This window comes from Lemur catta, chromosome 19, assembly GCF_020740605.2.
Source record: "Lemur catta isolate mLemCat1 chromosome 19, mLemCat1.pri, whole genome shotgun sequence".
Taxonomy (NCBI): domain Eukaryota; kingdom Metazoa; phylum Chordata; class Mammalia; order Primates; family Lemuridae; genus Lemur; species Lemur catta.
This window is the reverse complement of record NC_059146.1, coordinates 17,896,016-17,922,738: the sequence shown is the minus strand read 5'-3', so window position 1 is coordinate 17,922,738 and position 26,723 is coordinate 17,896,016. Positions and strand designations below refer to the sequence as shown.

General features: G+C 35.9%; 1 protein-coding gene across 2 annotated transcripts in view; it reads right to left on the bottom strand.

The window, feature by feature from the left end:
* The window catches only part of MRPL1 (mitochondrial ribosomal protein L1), a 52,972-nt gene extending 27,383 nt beyond the window's left edge, over positions 1-25,589 (bottom strand). The window contains exons 1-6 of one of the 2 annotated variants that reach the window (XM_045532881.1): positions 25,364-25,589; positions 18,768-18,879; positions 9,937-10,195; positions 7,345-7,428; positions 6,594-6,665; positions 3,004-3,115 (exon numbers count right to left, since the gene is read on the bottom strand). In XM_045532881.1, coding sequence (XP_045388837.1) covers positions 3,004-3,115; positions 6,594-6,665; positions 7,345-7,428; positions 9,937-10,195; positions 18,768-18,879; positions 25,364-25,403 — 679 coding nt within the window. In that variant the 5' untranslated portion in view covers positions 25,404-25,589. The remainder of the gene's footprint in view (positions 1-3,003; positions 3,116-6,593; positions 6,666-7,344; positions 7,429-9,936; positions 10,196-18,767; positions 18,880-25,363) is intronic. The other variant, XM_045532882.1, reaches the window with a different exon arrangement.
* Between the last annotated feature and the right edge of the window lie 1,134 nt (positions 25,590-26,723).

Genomic DNA, 26,723 nt, shown 5'->3' with positions numbered 1-26,723 from the left:
ATTTTTCACGTTAGTATTTTTGGTTTAGTAAATGATAAATAAGATTAGGAATAAGAATTTTTTAAAAATCGGCTGGTCTGAAGGTAGTGAGTTATCTCACTTGATTGTTCACAGTCAGTTACAGATTGAACTCCTTGTTCTCTTACTTTCCCCCCTCCTCACTACTGCACTTGACTAGTCTTAAAAAAAAAAAAAAAAGAGAATTTTTTAAAAATCAACAAAATAGACCTATATTAGAGATAAAAGAATTTCAGGGGCACTTACATTGGGCGGGGAAAAAGCCAAATGATAAGCAAAATGAAGCAAACTTTCTTCTTCCAAGAAATTTTAAAAAGCAAGCTTTAAATTTTTTTTTAATGAAACAAAAAAGAAATACTGAGAAAACAAGCCAAATGTGCATTTGAAAAATAGAGAACTTGCCTACAGTTATGTAAGCAATTAAACCGAATAAAATTGCAGTGTTAAATATGCTGCAAAATGTGCACACACCCACTCCCATTAGTAAAACTGAAACAAAACGGGAAACTAATGAGCTCAGCTGCAGGGGCTTGTTTGTTTGTTTTTTAATTTCATCCACTTGCTCAAAATGTAATTTCTATTTTACCCTAAAGACTTTTGTTGGATATAAGGGGAATCAAACGTTCTTAAACAAGAATCTGAATGAGCTCTGAAAATGCATAATTCAAGCTTCATTTGTTCTAATGAACATCTGATGTATTCTGTTTTAACATTTTTGACAGGTTAATCATTTGTCTTCATGTTTAAAGAACATAAATGTTTTGCCAGTGCTGTTAAACAGATCGTGTGGGGGTGAAAAGAAAATGTTAGAGAAGGGAAAAAACTTTCTCAAGGTGCCTTGTTGAGCAAACACGGGGGAAGCATACTTAGGTACTTGACCATGATATGCAAAGTTGTGATTCATTACAAAAGCAGAAATAAAGTGAAGCGCACAAATAAAAATGAACATTTTAACAGGAAACTTTTGTTATTTGGAATAAAGAAATGTTACTTAAAAACAAAAAAATAATAGCCCTAAATTTTGCAATGATAATGGTAATAAAAAAAAACCAACCCTCAAGGCAAAGGAAAATGGAAGCCAAAAATAGGGTTTTACAGACTTGTCTATGAATAAAGTAACAAAGGTGACAAAATTAAAGTCTGTGAAAAATCAGTTCACCATGCAAAGTAAGGAGCTAGATAAACAGTCACTTTCAGTTTTGACTATATTTAGTACTATTTGTTTTGCTCTGATTTGAACTTGAATTTAATTAGAAACAAAAAACAATTATGACAAATATTTTCATCAAATTTAACTGCAATTCTGGCTTAATTTTTAAAATAATGTTCAGTTTTAAGTCTTACCTAGGAAATAATATGATTCCATGACAGAAGATACTACTGTAACGGTAATCACTAATAAAAAATGTCAAACCTCAGTCCAATAGTTAATAAAGATGTGTGATTTACCACAGGCTATCAAAAATAAACAAAACTCTAGCACAACAAAAGAACTGGAGAATCCATTCGAATTTGCTTAAATTACGGACCATGATTTAGAATTCAGACAAGTGTTAGTGGCTAGCATGGATGAACAATTTTAGTAGGATTTTTTAGCTCAACTAGAGTTAAAATTTGAAGACAAATCAACTAAAACAATTTTAAATATTTATTCTGTTAACACTACAAAATTTTATTTGAAACAATACCTATCTACACCAGACATTTAGCACTACCTAAAAAAACACTGTTGGCAAATGAATTTGCCTTTCTTCTCAAATGTATCCATTAATGATACTGCTTATTAGGAAAAGTCCCTAGGCTTAAAAATCTCAGCATCATTTGATTCTTCCCTTTCTCCCCTTCAACCTCACCATTCCTAAACATTTAGTTGCAAAGTCCTAGTATCTTTGACATTTGTCTTCTTCACTCTAGTCTCATTATAAAGACCTTTATTAGTCTCTTGCAATTGCACACTAACTGGTCTCCCTGCCTCTAGTTTCAATTCATGCCAATACATCTTACAAACTCTTGCCAAATTAAAGCTCTAAAGAACAGATTATGTCACTCTCCACCTCAAAAACTTCTAAGGGATTACTTTTGAATACGCAATAAAAGTGCATGCTCATTAGCCCACCCTTCAAAGTACTTCTCAATATGGCATCGATCTACCTTTCCAACATCATTTTCCATTATTCTCTTCTATTTCAATATAGGGGTGCCATTCCCTACAGCCAAAGAGAACTAATTGATATTTTTTGTACTTGGCCTATAATTAGACTTACTCCAGTGATTACTACATTTCTCGTACTCAAAATAATACTCTCGTTAATCAATTCATCCAAATAGTGTCACTTCCTTTATGTTTAAACATCACCTCTTTTATGATGCCTTCCCTGATTTCCCACCTGTATGTAAACTCCTCCTCCACTGAACACTTATAGCACCTTGTGAATTTATTATATAATATTTCACACTTTATAACATGGCTCTTTATGTAGCAATCGTATTGCTCTATGAGATTTCTTAAAGGGAAAATATCCATAATGGCAAAATTCCCTAAAGGAAAATACCCATAATGGAAAAATTCCCTAAGGGAAAATACCTGCAGAGCCATGCACAAAGTCAGCATTCACATGTACGTTGAATACTTAACTAAATGAGCATACATATTAATTGAAAAAGAAGTATAAAAGTCAATATAACAGTCTGATGATAACATACCTGGTAGATAATACATTGTATTTATTTGGAGTTAGGCTATAATTTAAATTTAAAGAACCATTATTATAAAGTAACTACATTTTCAAATTATATTGGATTACCAATATTAATGCCAAAGGAAAAAAGAATCAAATCCTCATGTTCTCATATAAAACAAAACTCAAATACCAAGACATACTATTTATTCTACATAAATATTAACAACTTTGTTTCCCAACTGAACAAAGTTAAGATGAAAGTTGTTCACAGTATATTGAAATAATACAAAGAATTCTCCCTTACTTCGAGTATGCTTTGGAAATCTTTTTTTCAGTTTCTTCTTCAATGGATTAAGCTCAGGCATTATTTCTGGAACAGCTACATAAAAGTCTACATGGATTTCATCATCCAAAATCTGAAAATGAGAAAAAAAAGATAATATTAGATTAGATGAAAAGCTTTATTCTTCTGAGAATAAAGTAGAATGTAGTAATTTGCCTTACAATTCAGAAAACAGACATTAAGCACAATTATTTTCTTCAAACACAAGGATCATATGAAGACATTTACCAATTATGAAAACCATCAGAAGCAAAACATTTTCTTCTGTTTTCTTTTAAAAACAGCTACATCCATTTTGTAAAAAAAATACTTAATGGTTTTAATTCTTCCATGGGGTTGTACTAGGCAAAATGTCATAAACTAGAACATCACACTGATATGTACATGGTTCACACAATCCCACAAAGTTGAATTCTTATGTCCTTTTAAAACTGAAGAAACCTTCTAAGCTAAAAGTTTTGCAATAGGTCACATGCAAAATTAATAAGCACTAGCTGCCAAACTCACTACCAATGACTAGCTTCCTAAATTTAGAGCATCAAGAGAACTGAATCTATAATTATTTTCACAAAGAACTGAAACTAAAATTCTCCTTGCCACCAATAACTAAAAATAAAAGAGGAGGGGGAGTGATCAAAGACAAGTGCATTTATAGTTTATTATCTACACTTTATTTCCATTCTCAGAGCAAAGGGATTAATATTAATATTCAATTTTTAGAAAACATTTTTGATTAATTCAGGCAAGCACTGAAAATATTTATTATACTACTATAATATACTTACAAATTTTGTTGATTATAAAATTAAGCAACTTTTTAGAATGATACTGCCTTGACAACAAATATTTCACCAATAATTCTTTTTGCATGAAATCTTACCATAATATGCCATTCAAAACCTTGGGTTGGGGCTACACAGAGAACCCTAAAAACTTGAACTCCAGCAAAATTAAGCAGTGATTGTGGAATTTTATCTTCCTGTTACTATTCTTTCTTTTTACAAATCCTTTATTCCTTAAATAATATGCTCTCCTTAACAATAACAATTACATTAAATGAGCACTTCTCATGTGCCAAGTATTCTGCTAAATATTTTACAAGGTTTAGTTCATACAGTCTTCAAAATAACCTTACAAAGTAAGTACCTATCACTGACCACACATTCCAGGCAAAGAAACTGAGAGCTCAGGGAGGACCAATTAGCCTGTGCACTCATAAGAGGCAGAGCCAGAATTCAAACACAGGAAATACTGTTCTAGAACCAGGGCGTTCATCCCTGGACACACAAAAGCAGGGGCAATTTTGAAATGTCAAAGAACTGTATGTGAGATTTCTATTCCAAGACCTTCCTTATTAATTCTTTGACATGTTCCTTTAAGTTTAAAATTACGTTTAAAAGTTACGCTATAATTAACCTTAAGATCACATTTTGGAAGGATACAAAACTGTGGATGGAAATCATGCTCTGAGAGACAAGTAAAAACATGAAAAACTTTAAAATCTCTCAGAAGCAGGCATATATATGATATTTCCAAACAAAGTAAAATGAATTTAATAAAGGTGTTATCTAAGAAATCACTACAAGGTCTGTAAATTTACCCTACTTTACATTTTACAAGAGCTGAGTAAAATAGTAAACTAATTTGAAAATACAAGAATGAATTAAAAATCGCAGTGTGATACTATTTGCAAAATTGTATTGAATTTACTTCATAACCTGAATACCTTCTAAAAATAACATGGACAAGCTTTAACAAATTCTTACAAGGTAACTTGCAAGAATATACTCGTGATGATGATTTATAGGTGGCATGTTCCCACTAACAACAGATCACCACTGGGGCCCTAAAAAGAAATTCTGTACTTGTAATATTTCATATACCAAAAAAATTCAAAATGTGTTTGGCTTCCTTATTTGGTTTGCTTTTAGGAGATATGTTTCATTTTCTGAATATACAGCTGCATAACACTTTCTGCTCCATTACCATTTCTTTCTTGAGAAGTAAGTAATTTCTAACTTAACATTTGAGAACCAGAGGAGTGGCTGTAACAGTTCTACAAGATACTCTTGTGCTTACAGGAAGAAAACAGATGGGCCAGGCACTGTGGCTCACACCTGTAATCTTAACATTTTCAGAGGCCAAGGCAGGAGGATCTCTTGAGCCCAGGAGTTCGAGACCAGCCTGGGCAACAGTGAGACCCCATCTCTACAAAAAATTTAAAAATTAGCTGGGGGTGGTGGCACACACCTATAGTCTCAGCTACTCAAGAGGCTGGAGCCAGGAGGATTGCGTGAGCCCAAAAGTCTGAGGTTACAATGAGCTATGATCGTACTGCTGACCCTGGCCTGTGTGACAGAGGGAGACCCTGTCTCAAAAGAAAGAAAAGAAAATAGATAGAAGACAGTATACAAATTTAATAAGATTAGTTCTCTGATTCCAGAGACCAAGCTGTACTCCCAAATTCCCAAGCATTTGTGGTATGTTTATTTTTTAATAATTAAAAAAAAATTTAATTTAAAAAATTAAAACTAATGATACATCAGAAAGAACTGTGTACCATCCTCTGAATTTGGCCTAGAACTCCTATTAAAGCATGATCTCTTCAGATTTTCTACTAGTTCTGCTCCCAGAAATCATTCTGGAGACTCATCTTAAAAATTCAGAATCCCCACCCAAATTTACAATATTTTTAAGGTGGAACAAAACAAATAAGCACTGTTGTATATCCCAAAGGATAAGCCCAGTTAAAAGTTTCCCAGATGGAAATATGAATATGGGACAAAGGATAAATTTTCAAGTCACTTTTTCTTGTCTCTCCCCATCCCCCAAAATTCCATAATCCAAATGATTATATTTAGAAGAGAAGCTTTTGGAGAATATTAGGAAAATCTTTTGTGTTTTCAAAAATAACTCCATGCCTCTTCTTCCAAACTTTTAAAAAATTTTTTTTGTTCTTGTTTTCAGACAGGCTGTACAAGCTCTGTTATTTTCTAAAGGCAGGCTACATAATCATTTGGCTCTATCATGCTGAGCCTATAACACTCTGAACTGACTAGGGGGTAAAAGTTAAGAGGAACCAAAAGCACCATATTATAGAGGTCGGATTCAATACTTTGTCGTCTACTAAGTGAATCATGCTTTCACTGTAAAAAAGCAAAACAAATATTTGATCTTCAAAACATGAATAGAGATATCCATGTGTGCCACCTTTTGGATTTCATTTTAAATCTCTCATTGAAAACCAGAGTCATATTGCCCTTTCCCATCTACTCACAAAACTCTCATAGACAAAAAGGAAGCAAAAAAAAAAAAAACATTCTAATATAAATCAAGTATATTCAATATGACACTCTCTGGATAGTTTATTCTTAGCTTGATTTTGAAACTGAAAAAAGTAGGAAAAATTTTTCCTTGTTCTCATAAAGCCCTACTAAACATTTATCACGAGATCTGAGCCTAGTGGTTACGTTCTTCATGTAATAAACCAATGGATGGCAAAGATATCAGAACAATCTCTATACCTAATGAACATGAAAACAGCACTGTACCTTCTGAATCAGATTAGTTCCTCCTGCAAAAGCAGCTCCGTTATCTTCTGCTATTTTAACCTCTGATGCATTCTACCAAAACACAATAGTTTGAAATATCAATTTTTAAACATATTCAGTTTGCTTTCAAGTATTTTGTCAGAAATAACATCACAGTTCATAATAAAAATTGTGGTTTTTATTTTTAATTGAAAATACAATTTGCAATTAAATGCTTCAAGATATTATATTCAAAACAAATTTAGTTTATAGGTAATCATAAAACAAATTCATAAACATATTATAAGCCAACATTTATAATACAAAAAGACTGACAAAGTGCTTTATTATTACATTTGCTACATACTTGACTTTTTCTTAACTTTCCAGACTACATATTTTTAAAAGTAGTAGTTTCTGAGCCACCGAAGCACTAAGTGGTCCCGTTGCTTTACAAAAATCCTATTGTTGTTTGGGGAAGGAAGTTTGAGTAGGAAGGAGTTAGTAGGATAAATTCCACACTTCTCTTTGGTTTCTTGTGAGAAACAATGTGATGGACTAGTAATGATGACATTAACATTCTAAGTTAGCTCTTTCTCAAACTAGTGACATAACGAAATAAATAATCTAACTGCTTTGAGCTCCAAATGGGGAAAATGAGACTAGGTGAATGTTAAGATTTTCTCTATTTATTCAGTTGTTCTCATCATTGATTACTGTGATCTCTTAAAAAAAGAGAGAGATAGAGAAATAGTTGACAAAAGTTACTCACCCACGTAAATACAGCAACTTTATTGGCTTCTGAGGAGAATGGGTATGGTAACCTAAGAACACTGGCAAATGGCTCCACTTTTTTCTAAATATACAACAGGGGAAAAATAATTATGAAGTTCATCTTTTCTATATCTCTCATATTCTATCAAAACCAGAACTGACATATTTTGTTTTTAGTGTTTTAATTCTACCATATGTCCTCCCATTGATCCAGAAGTATTCATTGATTACGATTTTAAAGCACAAAAAAGATTAAATTTCTTTTTCGAGAAACCATAATAAAAAATCTAAATCTTTCTTCCCAGCTTCGTACTCCCATGGCATTTGGCTTCTATCTCAACATCATTCATCATAGTCTCTCAAATATTATGAGTTTATGAGTGTGTTTGCATATCTATATCTTTCCAGCACCTAATACAATGCTTTCCATCTGACGAATATCAATAAATGTTTGCTACCTTGAATTGAATTTTCTTAAAAAAAACATGTAATTTTCTAACACCATTAAGAAGGACATGATTACAGCTAGACATGCTGAACAACAGACAATAAATATATAGCTGATGTGCCCAGTAGGTAACCCCTAATTGCCATCATTGGCTCTAAACCATCAGGAAATGTAAACCCTAAATCCAAGACAGACTGCCAAAACTAAATGGCTCTTCTGAGTGGGTCTACTTTGAAACAACCTGGACCACCACCACTTTCAGATTTATTTGGGAAGTCAACTGAAAATCCAAAATAAATAATGGCATGCATTTGAGGCATTCTAACACAGGTACAGATTCTATAGGGCCTCAGAACCAATCTGTTCAGTCATTTTGACTAGGGATCTATCAGGAACTGAGGCTCCGATCTCTTAGAGAGATTTCACACGGAAACAAGTTCTAGGCCCTCCATAGTCTGGGGGTAGCCTTAAGGTTTAGAAGAAAGAGAAAAGAGATTGTCCCCTAATAAAACTGAAAGATTAATATTTTTAGAAAAACTTTGAGTAGAGACATCCTCTTAGGGATTTCTTTTCAGACAAGAAGGCATAAATTCTTAAGCACACTTTATATCAGCCATGAAACTTAGTTTTATTGACTGGCATTCCTTTTCCATTCACATGTCACAACTAGTTTCAGTAAATTTTTCACTGGTAAGCTATCACAGTAATAGCATCCTCTCAGAACACTGGCTTGTTGTACAAGCAACTCTGCGAAGAAAAAAAAAATGCCTTAGGAAGACAATAGTATCTTTTCAATGTCATTAGTTTATAAGTGGCTTCCATACATGAAATGAAGCTTGTGGTCCTACAGGACATTGTTACAAACTACATTAACAGTTGACTGAGAAAGCGATCATCTTGAACACTACAAAATTTTTAAAATAAAAGAACTAACATAACACTATAGTACAAAATAGAAATTGTAATATGGCTGGTATAAACTATTTCTAATAAATGAGAACCAAGTAATGAGACAGATCTTGGTTTTAATATTAACTCTGCCCCTATCCTATGACCTTTAGCAAGTTACTTCATTTTCTGTGCCTCAGCTTCCTCTTCTGGGAGTATTATAGAATTAAATGAAAAAATGCATGCAAAGCAGTTAGCATTGTGGCTGGTACACAGAAAAGTTTTTAGTAAATGTTGACTGTTATCATTAAGCACTTACTAAGTCCTTTACATGCATTATCTCATTTAATCCCCACTACAACAACATGAACTAAACATTTTAGCTCCCTTTATAAAGAGATGAAAAACCTGAGATTTGAAGAGGTTAGGCAATAAACCCAAGGTCAAAGAGCAAAGAAGCCCAAACTCAACAAAGGTAAGGCAGGATTCTGGTCCTTACATACTGTAATCTGACTCCAGAACTCATGTCCCAAAGCACTATACTATGCTGCCTCCTCCTAGGTGCTCTATTATTGTTGTTGTTGAGGTTGTTAAATTGTATTCAAAAACTTATAACTTCTAGCTTGGCCAAAAAAGGCATCTTCAGAATAAAAATTAAAATATATTTTCTAAAAAAATTAAATCTCTTAAGAAGCTTATAAAATTAAGGGCTATAATAGACCTCAATAATAATCTAGTGTTTTCCCTGCTTTTAGAGTTTTATAATCAATAGACTTCTGTAGACTCCAATATATAAACAGATAAAGCAGAGAGGCTCTGGTTGAAGCAAGAGAGAGGAGCTTGGAACCCCACCCATGCAAACTTAGTCTCAACCTGGGACTCCAAGGAACAAATCTGAAGGCCACTGAACTAATCCAAAGCCCTCATTTATAGAGAAGAAACATGACACCCAGGAAGCTTAAGTCATTTTCCAGAGTTACAGTAACATCTCAATTAACTTAACACTACTTTTGTTGAAATTTATACTAGTGACTCTTTCAGGAAATAGGTGATATATGTTCATCAACTCTCCAGAGTGTTTTCAAAATATTTTATATTTGGGAAATTAAAAAACAAACATATTTTTCGTGCTAAAATACAGAAAGAACATTAGATTTTCTAAAAATTACAGAGGCAATAATTTTAAACATTAAGAAACACTAACTCATACAGCCACTGTTCACAAATAAACTTATTTTAACTGAGTCTACGTACCTTCTTTCCCAGTGCCATATCCAATGTCAAATCAAGAAAAACACCTTGCTTTGGATAAGTAAAGTCAAGAATTTGAAATTTCTTAAGTAAGTGAATAGCTTTCTCCACATCATATATCTGCCTTGGGTATAACCGTTTTAAATAGACATCATCCTCAGGTTCACCTTCCATGTACGGTAATGCCTTTATTTTCTCTATGTCCTCTTTTTTCTCATCTGGTGCTTTGTCTTTAGCACTTTTTTTTGTTTTCTTTGCAGGCCTTAAAAAAGATCAATTCAAGATAGTTATATCAATATGTATTCTGAGACTTTTTTAAAAAAGCTAATGTATACAAGGCAGAGAGAAAATTAAAAATTTTTATTTTAATTCAAAAGCATAGATTGCTTTACAGTTTTTCTAATTCAACAAATATTAAGTGAACTTTTGTACTGTTTGCAGTCATGAATAAATTGAATAAGGCACTGATGCTAATACAACGTGGTAAATACTGTGAGAGCATTATCAAAACCTTACAGAAAAGACACTTAATTCAGCATAGGAGGCTAGGGAAAAGTTCTGGGAAAAATGACCTCAAAGTCAATTCTTGAAGGATAAGGAAGAGTTAACCTAGGTATATACCCAAAAAAAGTGAAAACATATGTCCATACAAAAACTTATACACAAATGGTCATAGAAGCATTATTCATAATAGCCAAAAAGTAGAAACAACCCAAATTTCCATCAACTGATGAATACATAAAATGTGGTATATCCTTATAATGAATATTAATCAGCAATAAAAAGGAATGATATACTGATACATGTTACAACATACATAAACTCTAAGTGAAAGCAGCCAGTCACAAAAGATCAGGTATGTTTCCATTTATACAAAATAATAAGAATGGGCAAGTCTAGGCCGGGCGCAGTGGCTCACGCCTGTAATCCTAGCACTCTGGGAGGCCGAGGCGGGTGGATCGCTCGAGGTCAGGAGTTCGAGACCAGCCTGAGCAAGAGCGAGACCCCGTCTCTACTAAAAATAGAAAGAAATTATCTGGCCAACTAAAATATACATAGATAAATTAGCCGGGCATGGTGGCACATGCCTGTAGTCCCAGCTACCCGGGAGGCTGAGGCAGGAGGATCGCTTAAGCCCAGGAGTTTGAGGTTGCTGTGAGCTAGGCTGACGCCACAGCACTCACTCTAGCCCGGGCAACAAAGTGACACTCTGTCTCAAAAAAAAAAAAAAAAGACTGGGCAAGTCTATAGAGACTGAAAATAGATTTAGCAGTTGTCTAGGACTGCGAGAGGAGGTTGAGGGAATGGGAAGTGATGGCTAATGGGCATGGGGTTTTTTGGGAGGGCAACAAAAATGTTCTAAAATTGGCCATAGTTTGCTGACTCCTAAAATAAAAGGGTAAAGTAGAAGGCAGGCAAGAGTGGAAGGCAAGGCTGGAAAATCTAGATCACAGAGGGCCTTCTCTGGAGGCAATGAGCAGTCAGTGAGCAGGAGTAATACCTGTATTTTAGGTAGAGTATAAATCTGAAGGAAGCAGGATGGGAGACAATTAAGAGACTATTCCCTCCCTTTCTTCTCAAAAAGATATGAGAACCTGAACCAGAGCAGTGATGGTAATAAGGCTGGAAAAGATGATAGATTGGAGAAATATTTACATGGTGAATATTGAAGATAGGGAAAGGAGAAAGAAAAGACTCTAAAATACTTTCCTAGGTTTCTGGCTTGAGTGACTAGGCATAGAGTAGTATGATTAACACCAGAAATAAAGAAAGCAAAACAGGTTTCTGGTGAAAGGAGGGGTTCAGTTTGGGGTATACAGAGTTTGCACGTGTGGTAGATTGTATCACTGGTCTCAATTCTTCACCCCTTCTCCATTCAAGCCCCTTTGCTAAGTGACTGCAGTTCCTCCCACTAAAAAGTATATTTTCCAGCCCCTTGATTTGGCCAAGTGACTAGTTTTGGCTGACAGAATAAAGCAGAAGTGACAGTTTCCCTACTCTAAGCTTAGGCCATGAGAAGTTTCATCTGCTTCCACTTTTATGTTTGTATTTCTGCCATTTTCATTAGAAGAACAGGCCTAGGCCACCCAAAGGTAGGAGCGAGGATAGGAGACACGTGGAACAGAGCTGCCTCCACAGAGCCCTAAGCTATTATACATTAGACAATTCTCAGCTGACCTCTAAACTCATAGATACCTTGTAAATCCAGCCAAGATCATCAGAGACATCCATCTGAACCCAGCCTAGGTCAGGGATCCACAGATGTGCAGGCAATGATAAATAATTGTGAAGTGGTTTGTTACAGCAAAAGCTAACAAGGTGCTTACAAAATATCTAAGAAAATATATTCAACAGGTAATTGCAGTTAAGAGTTTGAAGCTAAGAAAAAAAGAACTATAAGTTGTATAATTTTCTCAGCATTAATTCAAATCATACCTATAGTCTTAAAACCATAAAAGTTTTAAATTAGTAAAATAGTATTCTGGAAAAATGTTTGAGTTCTATGGTAAGTAGAATAATGGCCCCAAAGATATCCATATCCTAATCCCCAGAACCTGTGTATATATTATTTTACATGGCAAAAAGGACTTTGCAGATGTGTTTAAGGTTAAAGACCTCAGGATGGAGAGATTATCCCTAGATTATCTATGTGGGCCCAATCTAATCACATAAATCCTTAAAAATTGAGAGCCATTCCCCTTCCCCAGCTGCAGCAGACAGAGATGAAAAGATCACACTGGAGAAATTCAAGCAATCTGCAGTTGTTTTGAAGATGGAGGAGGGGAGCCACAAGCCAAGGTATACAGGTGGCCTCTTGAAGCTGGGAATGGAAAAGAAACAGATTATCCCCTACAGTCTCCAAAAAGGAACTGCCAACACCTTGATTTTAGCCCAGTGAGAACCATGTCAGATTTCTGACCTACATAACTGTAAAATAAAAAATCTGTGTTGTTTAAGCTTCAAAGTTTGTGGTAATTTGTTATGGCAGCAATAGAAAACAAATATGGGGTCCTATAAAATTTATGTGAAAGAAATGAATGACATTAGAATAAATTTCTTTAAAAAGACCTCAAAAGCCAATCCAACATATAATTCCATTCTCACTTTTAGCACTCAATAAATCCTTATTACTACCACTAGTAATAGTATCCTCCCAGCTAATGAGCAATTCAACAGAATAGCAGATAATGACAATGTTCATTTTTAATGGGGTGCAGGTGTCCTTCTGGACTGATGACAAGTCTAAGCAAGTGCCCAAGTGGATGTATGTAACACATCACGATAGCTACTTTGGAAGGACTCCACAAGTACTGAAACCTTCCAAACTGGAGAAGCCACATTTTTACTTTATATTTAGTAAAGAAGCAGAGAAGCCAGAAGGAGGAGGAGCCTGGAGAGCCTATCTTAGGAATAAATTCTCCTATTTAAAATAAACAAAATGTCCTAGCTATGCCCTCCAGACTTACTTCACATAAGTGAAGTAAATAAACGCAGATTTCACCACTAAGTTTTCAATCATACTTGAATCTGTGTATTGAATTTGCAATTAATATGAACTTCTCAGGCTGAAATAAAACTTTTAAAATTAATATTTGCAAAATCCAATAAAAGTCTGATACATAAAGAGACTGAGTTGGGTATATAGCAATTTATTTATTTATACTTTGAAACTTGTTTCACAAAATATTTGAAGTGGTTCAGTGAAAATACTTGTAAAACAAAAAAAAGTGTAACATCGTTGTAACATAGATCAAATAGGACTCTAAGAAGAATGCATTCTTTGGGGAAAAAACACTGCGATTGAACAAACTCCTTCAATAATAAATAACCTCACAGACCTGCAGCCTGTTTTTCATGGCCCTCCAAAAAATGTCTACCTTTATTCACAAGATTCACATTCAGAGGAACTTTGTTGTTCAGAGCTTATGTGAACAAGTTCTGTCGGGAGAGTGTAAATGCTGTGATTCCCAGAGAATAAAATAAATCATACTAGAAAGATTTTTGGGAAGGTGGAGGAGAAACACCTGGCAGTCTAAATCAAAGAGAACAGAATTTAGCTGTAGTTACCTGGGTAACTAAACCACACAGATTAAATGAGTAATAAGAGATTATACTCAAGTAATAACTTTCTCCCTGCTTCATTTGTCCCCACCTCCAAAAACATGAAAGAAAAAATAATTCCATGGGTCATACCCAATAAACCAAGATTTAAAAAATCTGTGACGCCCAAGAGACCAGTCCAAGTCCTTCTAAGGCTGAAGAATCCTTTACATTGAGAAATTAGCTGGACATAAATCATACAGCCTCTGTCAAACTAAACTGAACTCGATAAAACTAAAGCGAAAATGCCTAGGGCATATATTAATGGAATGGAAATGTCTGGAACTCTTATTTCTCAGTGTAATCATATAAATGAATTCACCAACATCTCTGATGCTGGTTTATTCATTACCCTTTAAACTAAACGCACAAGTTCTGCTTCCACTTAAAATGTAAAAGCTGGAAAGAACATTAACAATGAGAAAGAGCTGGATAAACCAAGTAGCCTGAAATCCAAGGAGAGTCAGTCCCTATCCCAACCCCCACCAGTCTCCCCGGTGGCAGAACATGAGAGAAAGGCAAGCAGGTAAGAAACGATCAGCTAAAATCTTAGGGCTAACGTGACAGTATAAGCCCCTGGGAGATACAGACACACAGGCGGTTCACACTCAATTCACAGGCTCTTTTCCATGCACCTCCTACCAGATGCTCCCAGGAAAGACTGGAGCAGGGCAGCAGACTAGAAAGCTTCCCCAGAGGGTGCGGGCATGGAGGAAAAGGCACAGGTAAACGCTCATTGCGTCTGGAGGAAAAAAGAAGAAAAAATATCCCCACAAAAACTTCTACGCCTGGAAGCAGGGCAAGAAACAGTCCTGACCCCAGTATCCTATACCAATCCAGCTAGGGAAGGGCCAGGATACTTCCCCACGAGACCTGCAACAGATACACAGTACCACGGGGAAAAGGGACAGAAATGCTCCATCCCTAAGCTCCAGTCACACTGAGCCTGCCTAAGACCAAGGCTAGATCTAGACAAGAGAATCCCTCCCCCCACCCATCCCAGCCTAGCAAGCACTAAGTAATAAGCAACAGCAGTCTACTGCCAGGGGAGGGGACAAGAGTATAGAGGGTGACTCCCCTCTGTGGCGCAGCTGCACAGGGAAGGCGGAAAACTGAGCAGGAACACTGAGAAAAACCCTCCAGCAACCCAGCCCCCACCCTAAGCACAAGATAACTGTACAAAAATTTGAAGCTGGTGGTAACCATGGCAATGACAAAACCAAACCCTAGCTCAACCCCTGACTAGACTGACTCAACACTCTGACAGATGAAGAGCCATGCCCGTTTGCAGGCATAAATACTATTTACTTCAGGCCCTACTGTTCTACCCAAGATGTCTGGCATTCAATAAAAAAATTCGGAGATACACAAAGAAGCAAGAAGAAAATCCACTGTCAAGACAGAAACAGATTTAGATAACCTACTGGGCTTTTTTTTTTTTTAACCAGGATCTGCTACTAGCAAATAGAGGATATGCTGAACAGACACAGGGGAATGGGGAGACCCAGAATGACAAAGACAAGAGAGAAGCCAGCATGTGCCCCTCTGCCCTATCTCAGATCCTGATTTTTAAAACACTACGCATGAAGAAAACTATTTTTTAGTATATTATAGTCAGTACATTAAAAAATAATGGTATAACTAAAACTATGAATACTATGATTCTCATCAAGCTACTAAATAACTCATTGTCAGACATGAAAAAATCATCTGCTTATAAATAGTTTTTTTAAAGTATGCCTATTTCTTGTACTAGGCTTTTTGGGTTAGCAAAAAGTACTTGTAAATTGTACTGCAGTAGAATTTTGGGAAAATATAAAATGAAAAATTTCTTGAGAATAAATGAAAAATTTCAAGATAAAATAGTCTTAAAATAATTAATATCTCTAATAAACAAATACTTTCACAAAACAGAAAGAAAATGATAAACAGCCCAACAGAAAAACAAGCAAAAGACGTAAATCAGAAATACAGCGAAGAAACACAAAGACTGATGATATCCAGGGTTGTTAGGAATGTGTAAAACTGGATACTCTTCACTCACTCCTGGGTGGGGATATAAATTGGTACAAGCAGTACTCCTCCAACTTCTCAACAACAAACAAGAATTCAGGCACTATTTCTGCCACATCGCTATTCATCCTGTATTCAAACCATGTCATATTGTATTTATATCCATATCATTTCTCTTCATGCCCCTGTACCACTGAAATACTTCACCCAATTCCCCGCAAAATTCTATCTTTCAAGACCCTGCTCAAATACTTCTTGCCCTACTCTTCCCCCAGTAGAATTAACTGAACTTTCATCTGTGATCCCATAGCACTTGGTCCTATTCTTCTAATATGACAGTCAAAACAGTAAAGTGAAGACAGACATGTGCTAATTTATAAAGAGCTTCTACTCAGCAACAACAAAAAATGGAAATAGAACATAAACAGAAAATTTACAGTAAAAACATAAATGTCTCTTAAACATATGAAGAGGTACACAACCTCAATAATAATAAAATATAAATTAAAATGATAACGATACCATTTATTACCTGTTAAATTGGCAAAGATAAAAAAATTTGACTATATCACATGTGGGAAAATGACATTCTAATAATACTTGCTGGTAAGAATATAAATTGGCAAGATATCTATGAAGGCACTATCTATCAAAATTATAAATGTACACATCTTTTGGCCTAATAATTCTATTTGTTGGAGTTTATACTACAAATATATTCATCAAATTTGATAAGATCTATATGCTTGATTATTCACTGCAGGATCATCTGTAATAGTAAAAGACTGAAAAGATAAATGTGTATCAGTAGGGAAATAGTTATATAAGTTATGGTACATTCACATAATGAAATACAGTTACAATGACTAAATAGCACCATATGAAACAATTTCCAAGATATACTGTTAACTTAAAAGCAGGCAAGATGCAGAACATGGTGTATAGTACACTACCACTTATGCAAAAAATAATATAGTCATGTACTTATATATGCATAAATCATGGCAACTGAGTGGCTAAATGACAAGGGTGAGAAGATGACCTACTTTTACTATATACCCTTTATACTTTTTAAATTGTTTACCATGACTATCTTTTATCTATTCACAGGGTTCATTTTAATTAATTTAAAAACAAAAAGCAATTATTTATGTTGCTGTCAGCTTACTATGAAATCCTCAAGGGAAGAGGAAGGGAACATGTGCTTATCTTCACATCACCAGCACCTTGCACAATGCCTGGCATATGGTAGGTGCTCAACAAAGTGTGCTATTAATAAATAAATAAAAGAGACTACTGTGGCACAGTTGCCTGATATTCAGTTAGGTTTATAGAAATAAGAATACATTAAACAACTGAGAATTTACAAATTCACCAAAAACACTGCACACTTTAGCTTTCATTTTGGGCATCCCATAACCTAAGGACTATATTCTAGCAAATATGGTCATGAAGTAAGATTTTTGTAGATTGAACTCCATGTGCTTTTCAGACCCTACCCTCCAACACAGTCTAGCTATGTAACCTTGGACATATTACTTAATATCTGGGCCTCCATTCCTTTACCTGTAAAACACTTATAATAGTATCTGTGCTTTATAGAGCCATTATAGGAAGCTTAAATGAATTAATATATGTAGTGTGCTTAGTATAGTGTCTAGCACAAAGAAAGCATTGTGTACATTTTAACTATTATTACTCCACAGCTTTTCAGCATCTTATAACTCCCTCTGAGCCATTTCTTCAGTTTCAAAAATGGTGACATTAAGGAAGAAGGTATTCAGGAAGAGGATGATGTAAACTACCATCCCTCTGTTTCTATACTTCCTTAACATCAGAGCCACCTGGGAAAAACAACAATTAGTGCTGTGCCCTGCAACCAGGTGCTACAAGATAGGAGCCTGAGAGTTTAGCCAATATCTGCCTTTCAGTGCCATATTTCAGTCGGGCTATCACACTGCCATTCAGTTCAACAAGATGGTGGCAGTATCACGGGGAAAAAGCATTAGTTCTTATTCCAATAAGAAACCAGTTTCTGCTCTTGGTAATCAGAAGTTGGAAGAACAAATTTCATTCCTTTAGGTTTTCACATGTTCTCTACCTTAAACAATATAAATTTAAATCCTAATATATATTATGCAAATCTGAAATTCTAATATGAAATCATAGTACAGGTAATCCTAGAACATTTGATCTATAAAAAGTGCCTAAGAGGAAAAAATGTAATTTAAAGAGCAAAAAGAACCACATAAACACACATACTCAAACACACATAGTACACCTTAATTAAAATTCATTAATTGTAACAGTAGGTTCTGTCCTAAAAAGGCAGGTATGGCATACTGGAAAAAGCTTAGGCTCTGGAACTAAACTCCTTGGATTCAAATCCAAGTTCTAACACTTACTAGCTCTCTGACTTTGGGCTGGTTATATAACCTATTAGTACCATGATTTTCCTCTCTCTATAAAATGAGCATAACACCAATAGTTTCCTCATAAGGTTGCTATGGGTATTAAGTCAGTTATTGAATGTCAGTGTTCAATAAATGTTAAGTATTATAATGTCTTATCTTTCCTTCAGGATTATAAGGTCAAAGTGGCAAAGACGATAAACTTTTACAACTGTATGTCCCTGTAAGTCTTTATGGAACTAAGCATGCTTTTTAACCAAAATTTTAAATGGTAGCAAATGAAATAATAACTAAAAAATAAATACTTACTTCTTAGCAGCAGCAAAATGTCTGTTGGGCACCTGAACGTTTATAGAACAAGGATAAAGAGATGTCTGACAAACCATCTTGGAAAGACAATGCCTTTGATGATGTCTCAAGACTTAAAAAGGAAAAACGTATAAAATATTAACATTAAATAATCATTATAGTGATAATTTTTTATATTTTAAAAATCAGTATTTTCAAATCACAATATTTTGTGATTCTTAATCATTCTTTAAAAAATGTAATACTGAAAACCACACTTCTCAAAACTAAAAGCAGGGAAACGCATCTATTATTTAAACAATTTTATCTTTATTTATTTTAACCTTAATCTAGTTCAGGCTCAAAAGAGTATGTGAACTCTCCACTATTAGGGAATATGTATATGTACTTCTGAATTTTTAAAAATAATTTACATTTTATTTTTTCATTTTTAAAATAGATAATACATTCACAGAGTTGCCTGAGTACTTTTGAAAATAAGAACAAAGTGGAAGACTTGCCCTACCAGAGACCAAAACTTGTTATAAAGTTATGGTAATTAAGATACTTTGGTATTGGCACAAGATTAGAAAGGCAGACTAATAAAACAACAAATGGCCCAGCACTAGACCCATGGATATATGGATATCTGAAATATGACAGAGATGTTATTGCAAATCACTGTGCAAAGAATTTAATAAGTGGTGCTAAGACAAATAATTTTCCATAAAGGAAAGACTATATTTGGATCCCAGCACCATATCTGGATCTCACACCACACACAAAATAATAAAATCAAGATGGACTTGCACATGAATGGCAAAACTTAAAGGCTTTCAGAATACAGAAAAATATCTTTATGACCTTTAGGGAGGAAGCCTTGGGGATTTCACAAACAACATCCAAAAGTACTGAACAAAAAGTGACTACATTAGTGTTAAGAACCTCTGTATTAAATATACTTTAAAGAAAATGAAAAGACAAACCAAAAACTAGGATGATGTATCAGCAACATGTATAACTGACAAAGAATTAATATTCAGAATATGTAAAAATCGACTCAATTAAAAAATGAATGAAAGAAATGAACAGGCTTCTAACTGAAAAGGAAACACAAATGATGCATAAATATATGAAAATATGCACGACCTCATTAGTAATCAGGTAAATATAAATTTAAACCACAATAAAATATCATTTTATATCAGCGTTACTTAAAGGGTGATCAGTAGGCCTGTTATAGGTCTGCAACCAAATTAAGATTACATCAGCATGAAAATCAACCACATCACTAAATATAATTTGGTTCAGCTGTCAATATTTTTTTTCACAAAACTTTCTCAATCAAAGGTGTAGTGTTGTAATCTTATTGTAGACAGATAAAACTTTGTAGATCAGGTAATTTATGTAGCACTAGTTTACATATATCAGATTGACAAACCTTTAAAAAAAGTCAAGGTTAGCTGAAAATGTCAAGTAAGGGTAAGAGTGTGAATTGGAATGCCACTTTGGAAAACAATACGGCATTGTTGCCGTATGAAAGCTGAGTATGCACATCTCAATGATGCAGCAATTCCACCTCTAGGTATGTATACTGCACACACGTATTAAGACTCATGCACAAGAATGATCATACCATTGTTTGTAGTAGCAGAACTACAGGGAAGAACTCAAATATTTATCTACAGTGGAATGGATAAATACATTGTGGCATATTTCTATATGGAAAGCTACAGAACTGTAAAAATAAATATACTATCAGCCTTTGTTCTTATCCTTGAACAAATTAAGGTAATTCCTGCCTCAGGGCCCTTGCATTCAATGTAATATCTGTTAGGGACGCACATCTCCAAATGTTCCAGTGGTCCACTCCTCCTTATCAGCTCTAGAATGTCATCAAAGCCACATGCCAGCCAGGCAAATGGTGGCTCAGGTCTGTAATCCCAGGACTTTGAGAGGATAAGGCAGGAGAATTGCTTGAGGCCAGGAGTTCAAGAGCAGCCTGGGTGACATAGCAAGATCCCCATTTCTACAAAAAAAAATTTTTAAATTAGCCAGGCGTGGTGGCACATGCCTGTAGTCCTAGCTGTTTGGGAGGCTGAGCTGGATCGCTTGAGCTCAGGAGCTGGAGGTTACAGTGAGCTATGATTGCACCACTGCACTCCAGCCCAGGTGACAGAGCGAATCTCTTAAAAAAAAAAAAAAAAAGCCACATGCCTAACAACTCAATTTCATCTCTAATCTTCCAAATTGAAGTACAAGATAATCACCAAAACTGTGAATTCTGTGAACACACAGGAGTGACAACTGAGACAGTGTAGGAGACCTATTTATTGTTAGGAATTCTTTGGGGGCAGAAAAGCCACAAGGGAATAAAATGGCTAGGAAGAAAAAATGAAATAAATGAAAAGATCCAGTTCTGGTATGCAATAGACTAGGAGAAGATGCTCCACATTTTTAAAGAAACTGGCTATCTTGAAAAACCACATATGGTAAATGAAAAAACAAGCAATTATCCATTCAAGGCTTGGCAAGCACTTCCAAATAATTCTAATTGTACTAAACAAGAACCCAACAACCTTAGAGGATCCCAAAATAATTCTCTTGGGGAAACAAACAAAAATTTCTTGAACAGATCAATTGCAACCTGTTATAAAAAAATCAACCACTATTTAGAATCCCCAATCATGACAACCAGAAATTAAAATTCTCAATAGAAATCTATCAAACTGCTACAGACTTAAAGAAACCAAATTATAAAAATACCACTATTTATGTAGTACTATTAGCCCATGATATCTGTATTTTCGATATCTCCGTAGTCAATTTGTCTACATGTATTATTTTATATCCTTTAAAACATTTCTTCTCCCCACACTCTTAGCAGATAACCTTACTTGCTACTTCGGAGAAAATAGCCCTCAGAACTTCCTGAGCTACTTATGAACCTATCTAAATTTGCACTAATTCTTAAAAGTCTCTCCCACCCTTTGGCAATGAGATGGAAACTACTATATCTTCTTTGCTATTAATAGCTTATTCTCTTATAATTGATACTGAAAGGTTAGAGTTTCCCAGGGATCAATCCTAAACTGCCTTCTGACCTGACTGTATAATCCTCACTCTCCCTGGAAGATCTTATCCGTCTAGTTTTTGCCTTCCCCCTACAACCACCATAGTACAGGCCACCATCATCTACCACCTGGATTACTGCAACAGCCTCCAAATTGTTCTCTCTTCTACTACTCCTGGCCCTCTCCATTTCTTTTCCACCTATTATTAGCAAAGATCATTTAAAAATGAAAATCTCATGAAACCCTTGAATGGCTTCACTTGGCTCTTTGAACAAAGTAAATTCTTACCAAAGGTATTCCAATAGCTACTTCTAACCTATCTAGTGAGCTTTATCTAACACCATTCTCCCTCATACTCACCATGCTTGAAATACACCCACCTCCTATCGGTTACTTGAACACACCCTATTTCATAAAAAAAATCTTCCTTCCATCTGTGACATTTTCCCCTACCACTTTCAGCACCACCTTCACAACTAATTCATAGTAATCCAGTTATCTTTCAGGGACTCTACTTAACTTCAGAAGTCTTCCCTGAAGACTCAGAATACATTGTGTCTCTCATACACACTCTTATGGGATCTTGTACTTTTCCTCCACAGCACTTAGGAAAATTGTAATTAAAGAAATAATCATCCAACTAATGTCTGCTCCTCAATAGATGGTAAGCACCATGGACAGGAACGTATATAGCTCATTCATCATTATATCTCTAACACCTAGCAGAGTGTTTGGCAAATGGAGACTCAATAAACAGCTGTTGAATGAAGGGAATTTAAACAAGTGAGAGCAAAAACTGGATTCAAATTATTTTAAATATTATCCATTACAACACATGGAAGGGGGGACATTTTTTTGATGATCTACTTCTTCATTCATTCACTCAACAATGAATGTGCCAATGAAACATTGGCTAGCATTGCTTAAAGCATTTAGTATACATCAATGAACAAAACAGACAAAAATCCCTACCCTCATAGAGTTTGCATTCTAGTGAAGGGAAGACAATATGAATAAACATAATATTGGGGGAGGGAGGGACTACAGGATAAAAGGGATTGAGTCAGGGGGAAAGTCGTTTGCAATTTTAAGTAAGGTGGTTAAGACAGGCCTCATTAAAAAGACTTGAAAAAAATGAGAAAAGTAGCTGAGCAAATATCTAAAAAAAGTGTTCCAGGCCAAAGATCCCAAGGCAGGAGTGTTCTTGGTGTTTTTAAGAAACAAGGAGTCCAGTGTGGCTACAGCAGAATGAGTGTGAAGGAGGAGAATTAGAGAAGTCAGAGAGGGGAGCTGGCACCAGATGATGTGGAAGACCGTAGGCCAGTGATGGAATTATATGCGCCACGTATAATTTTAAATTTTCTAACAGACACAATAAAAAAGTAAAAAGAAACAGTGAAATTAATAATATATTTTATTATAGCATATATCTCAAAATATTATTTCATTATCAATGTAAAAAATATTAATACAATTGAGATATTTTACATTTCTTGTAGTACTAAGCCCTCAAAATCTATTATGTATTGAATACACTCAATTTGGATTAGCCACATTTGAAATGCTCAATAGTGGCTAACAAAGTGGACAGTACAGCTATAGGCCATTCTAAGGAGTCTGGATTTAGAAAAATACAAAGGTTTTGCAGAGTTCTGAGCATAGGAGTAACAGGATTTAAGTTCTTAAAGGTCCAATTTCACTATTTATTGACAGTAACCTGTTGAGAAATCCAGGTGAGAGACAGTAGTAGCTTGAAACAGGGTAGTTGCAGTGGAGTAATGAGATGTCAGAATCTGGATTTATTTTGAGGGAAAAGCCAACTGGATTTACCAACTATTTAACGTAAAGTGTGAAAAAAAGAAAACTCTAGCACTTTGGGAGGCCAAGGTAGGAGGATCATTTGAGCCCAGGAGTTCAAGACCAGCCTGGGCAACAAAGCGAGACCCTATTTCTTAAAAAAATAAAAAAATTAGCCAGGCACGGTGGTATGCACCTGTAGTCTCAGTCTCAGCTACTTGGAGGCTGAGGCAGGAGGATAGCTTGAGCCCAGGAGTTTGAGGTTGGAATGGGCTATGATGGCACCACTGCACTCTAGAATAGGCAACAGAGCAAGACCCTATCTCAAAAAAAAAAAAAAAAAAAAAAAAAGATGAGTCAAGTATATTCTAGGGTTCTGGCCTGGACAACTGAAAGGATGGAGCTGACATCGAATCAGATGAGAAAGACTGCAGGCTATGATAATGAGTTTGATTTTAAACAGTTGTGAGGTGCTGATAAGCTATCCAAGTGTGGAGATCTATAATAGAATACTCAGATGAGTATAAGAATCTAAAGTTCAGGAGAGGGGTACCAACTGCAGCTATAAATTTGATAGCCGAAGGAGTGAATTTAGATACAGAACAGGTGAGAATGAAGACAGAATCCTAGTTCCTGGGACACTTCAAGGCAAGAGACTGAAGAGAGGAGGAGGAACTAGACAAGTAATGGGAGAAGGAAAGATAAGTCAAACAGGAAGAAAATTAAGAGAATGAGGTACCCTGGAAGACAAGAAAAGAAAATGTGACAAGAATGATAATCTTCAGTTCTCTTTTTGGTTTCTTTGGTTTTGTCTCATGGGATTTCTGTCATGAAAGATACATGAAAATATATGCCATTGATCTCTTTTCAGTAACAATATCCATTTTGGTTTGCTCCCTTGGTCATCAGAGTCTGTGGTGATCCCTTGGCATCCCTAACTTCTAAGCAACAATGATCCCAAGTAATGGCTGGTCTTGCCACTGAGCTTTCCTGTGAGAAGCTCACAAAGAAAACTGTGATGCAGTGTTTTAAATTAAAAAAACAAAAACAAAAATCACTGGCGTAGGAGAGCAAGCTTCAGTCTTTCCACTGCCACTTATCTAAAAAAACCTAATTTAAATGACAGTATAGATCATTGCGCTTCAAAAACATAACAAAATCAAAAAAGCATTGTACAAACAAGGGCTGTCATCCTAGATAACGAATCGGACTTTATTAACTGCTGAAAAGAGGTGCTACCCAGAAGCGCTACAGAATTAGTCCCCAAATGATAAACGTTGATCCAAATTAGACAACGTCTAAAAGTAGAACTGGAATTGCCTGCAACGATGTCATTCAGAAAGCACCAATAGCACTTTGAAAACTGTTAAAGTTTACAGACGAAAGCAATTCAAATGTACTATTATACCTTTCCCTTACCATAACTCACTTCACATATCAAACTCCAGCCCACACCGCCAGTATCGGGAATAGAACCTTGTCCTTGCAGTCCCCAGGGTTGGCTGGAGGGTGTCAATGTGCATTCCTCCTCGGCCCCCCGCCGTGGACGGTTCCAGGAATTGAAATCCCTGGCAAGGTCGCTTGTAACTAGTAGGACCCTCAGGAGAACCTAAAGCTCAGAAAGATCACGAGGCATGTGGAGCATCCACAGCAGACGTGCGCCTAGAACAGCCCGGTTTGCACTCTGCTGCAACTGGAAACTCCGTGCCAGAGCTATTGTCCCTGCAAGACAGCACCCTGCCTTACCTCGACCGAGACACCCTACGGCCGCCGCCATGTTCACCATCCCGGATGGTGTTCACGAAATTGGTCCTACGTTTCAACTGGGAAGAATATTTTTAAAGTTCTGTACCGGAATTGGCGAAGGGGGAAGGGGTTAGGAGGAGCAAGAGGAACAGGGCGGGGATCAAAATAGGCTTTACCGCCGGCGTGGCGGTGTCACTGTCAGTCCTCCGGGCTGCCCGGGACCCTCCGTTTTGTGGTTCCTGTAAGACAGCAGCTTAGCCACCTTCAGGAAAATACGATCCTGTTGGCGATGCCGTAATTATTTTACTCCTTTCTTTTTCTTCTTTTTTTTTTCTTGAGGATCCTACAAGGGTGCTCAGAACGATAATTTTAACAAATTTCTAAGAGTACCTAGGAGCCAGCCTAAAATCTTGAAAAACAGAAACCCTGAGGAATCCCAGCAGGTTCCTCCACCACACGTCCAGCCTTGTAAAGACTTTAAAATAATTGGCCAGGCTCTTCGCCACCACCCAAGGAGGGCGAAGGGGGTGTCCCACTCACCAACAAACTTTTTTTTTTTTTTTTGAACTCGGTGCAAGATCGACCGTAGTTTAACATAAAATCTTATTAACATGCCCCAACATTTTCTCCCTGCTAACAAGCGGTGCCATTAGGATCAACTGAATAATAATACTTGACATTTATATTTAACACTACTAGTTTTAAAATGGCAGATCTGAGACCTACGCACAGGTTATTCTGACAGGAGGAAAAAAATTGAGTGTTCTTTCCATGACGTCACAGCTGTGGGTGTGGTTTATCTAAAACAAATCTGATCACGGATTATATCGCTTCCCAGTTTAAATAAAACTTTCCAGTGGCTGGCCAGCTCCGAAGCGGGTTTCTGGTCTCTGCCTACCTCCCCAGCTGCAACCCCATGCCAACATCCCCCCCAAGACACACAGACAAACATGGTTTCTCACTTCCGTGTCTTCGTGCACCGTGTCCCTTCTGCTTGGAATATCTTGTAACACATCACCTCGGGAACTTTTTTTTTTTTTTTTTTAAGATTTCATCTCAGGCTTTACCCGTGTGTGAAGCCTCCCTCCTCACTTCCCACGTTGAGTTATGGCCACCTCTTCCTGGCTTTGTACGGTACCCAGGAGTTATATCTGGTTTCGTTTGTTTTAAACAGTTTTGAGATATAATTCACATACCGTACAATTCACCAGTCTATGCTATACAATTCAATTGTTTTTAGTATAGTCACAGAATTGTGCAACCATCGCTACAATGTATCTGTTTTTCCCACCAGTCTGAACTTTTTGTGGACAGAAATCATGTCTTACTCATTTTTGTAACCTCAGCACATACCACAGTA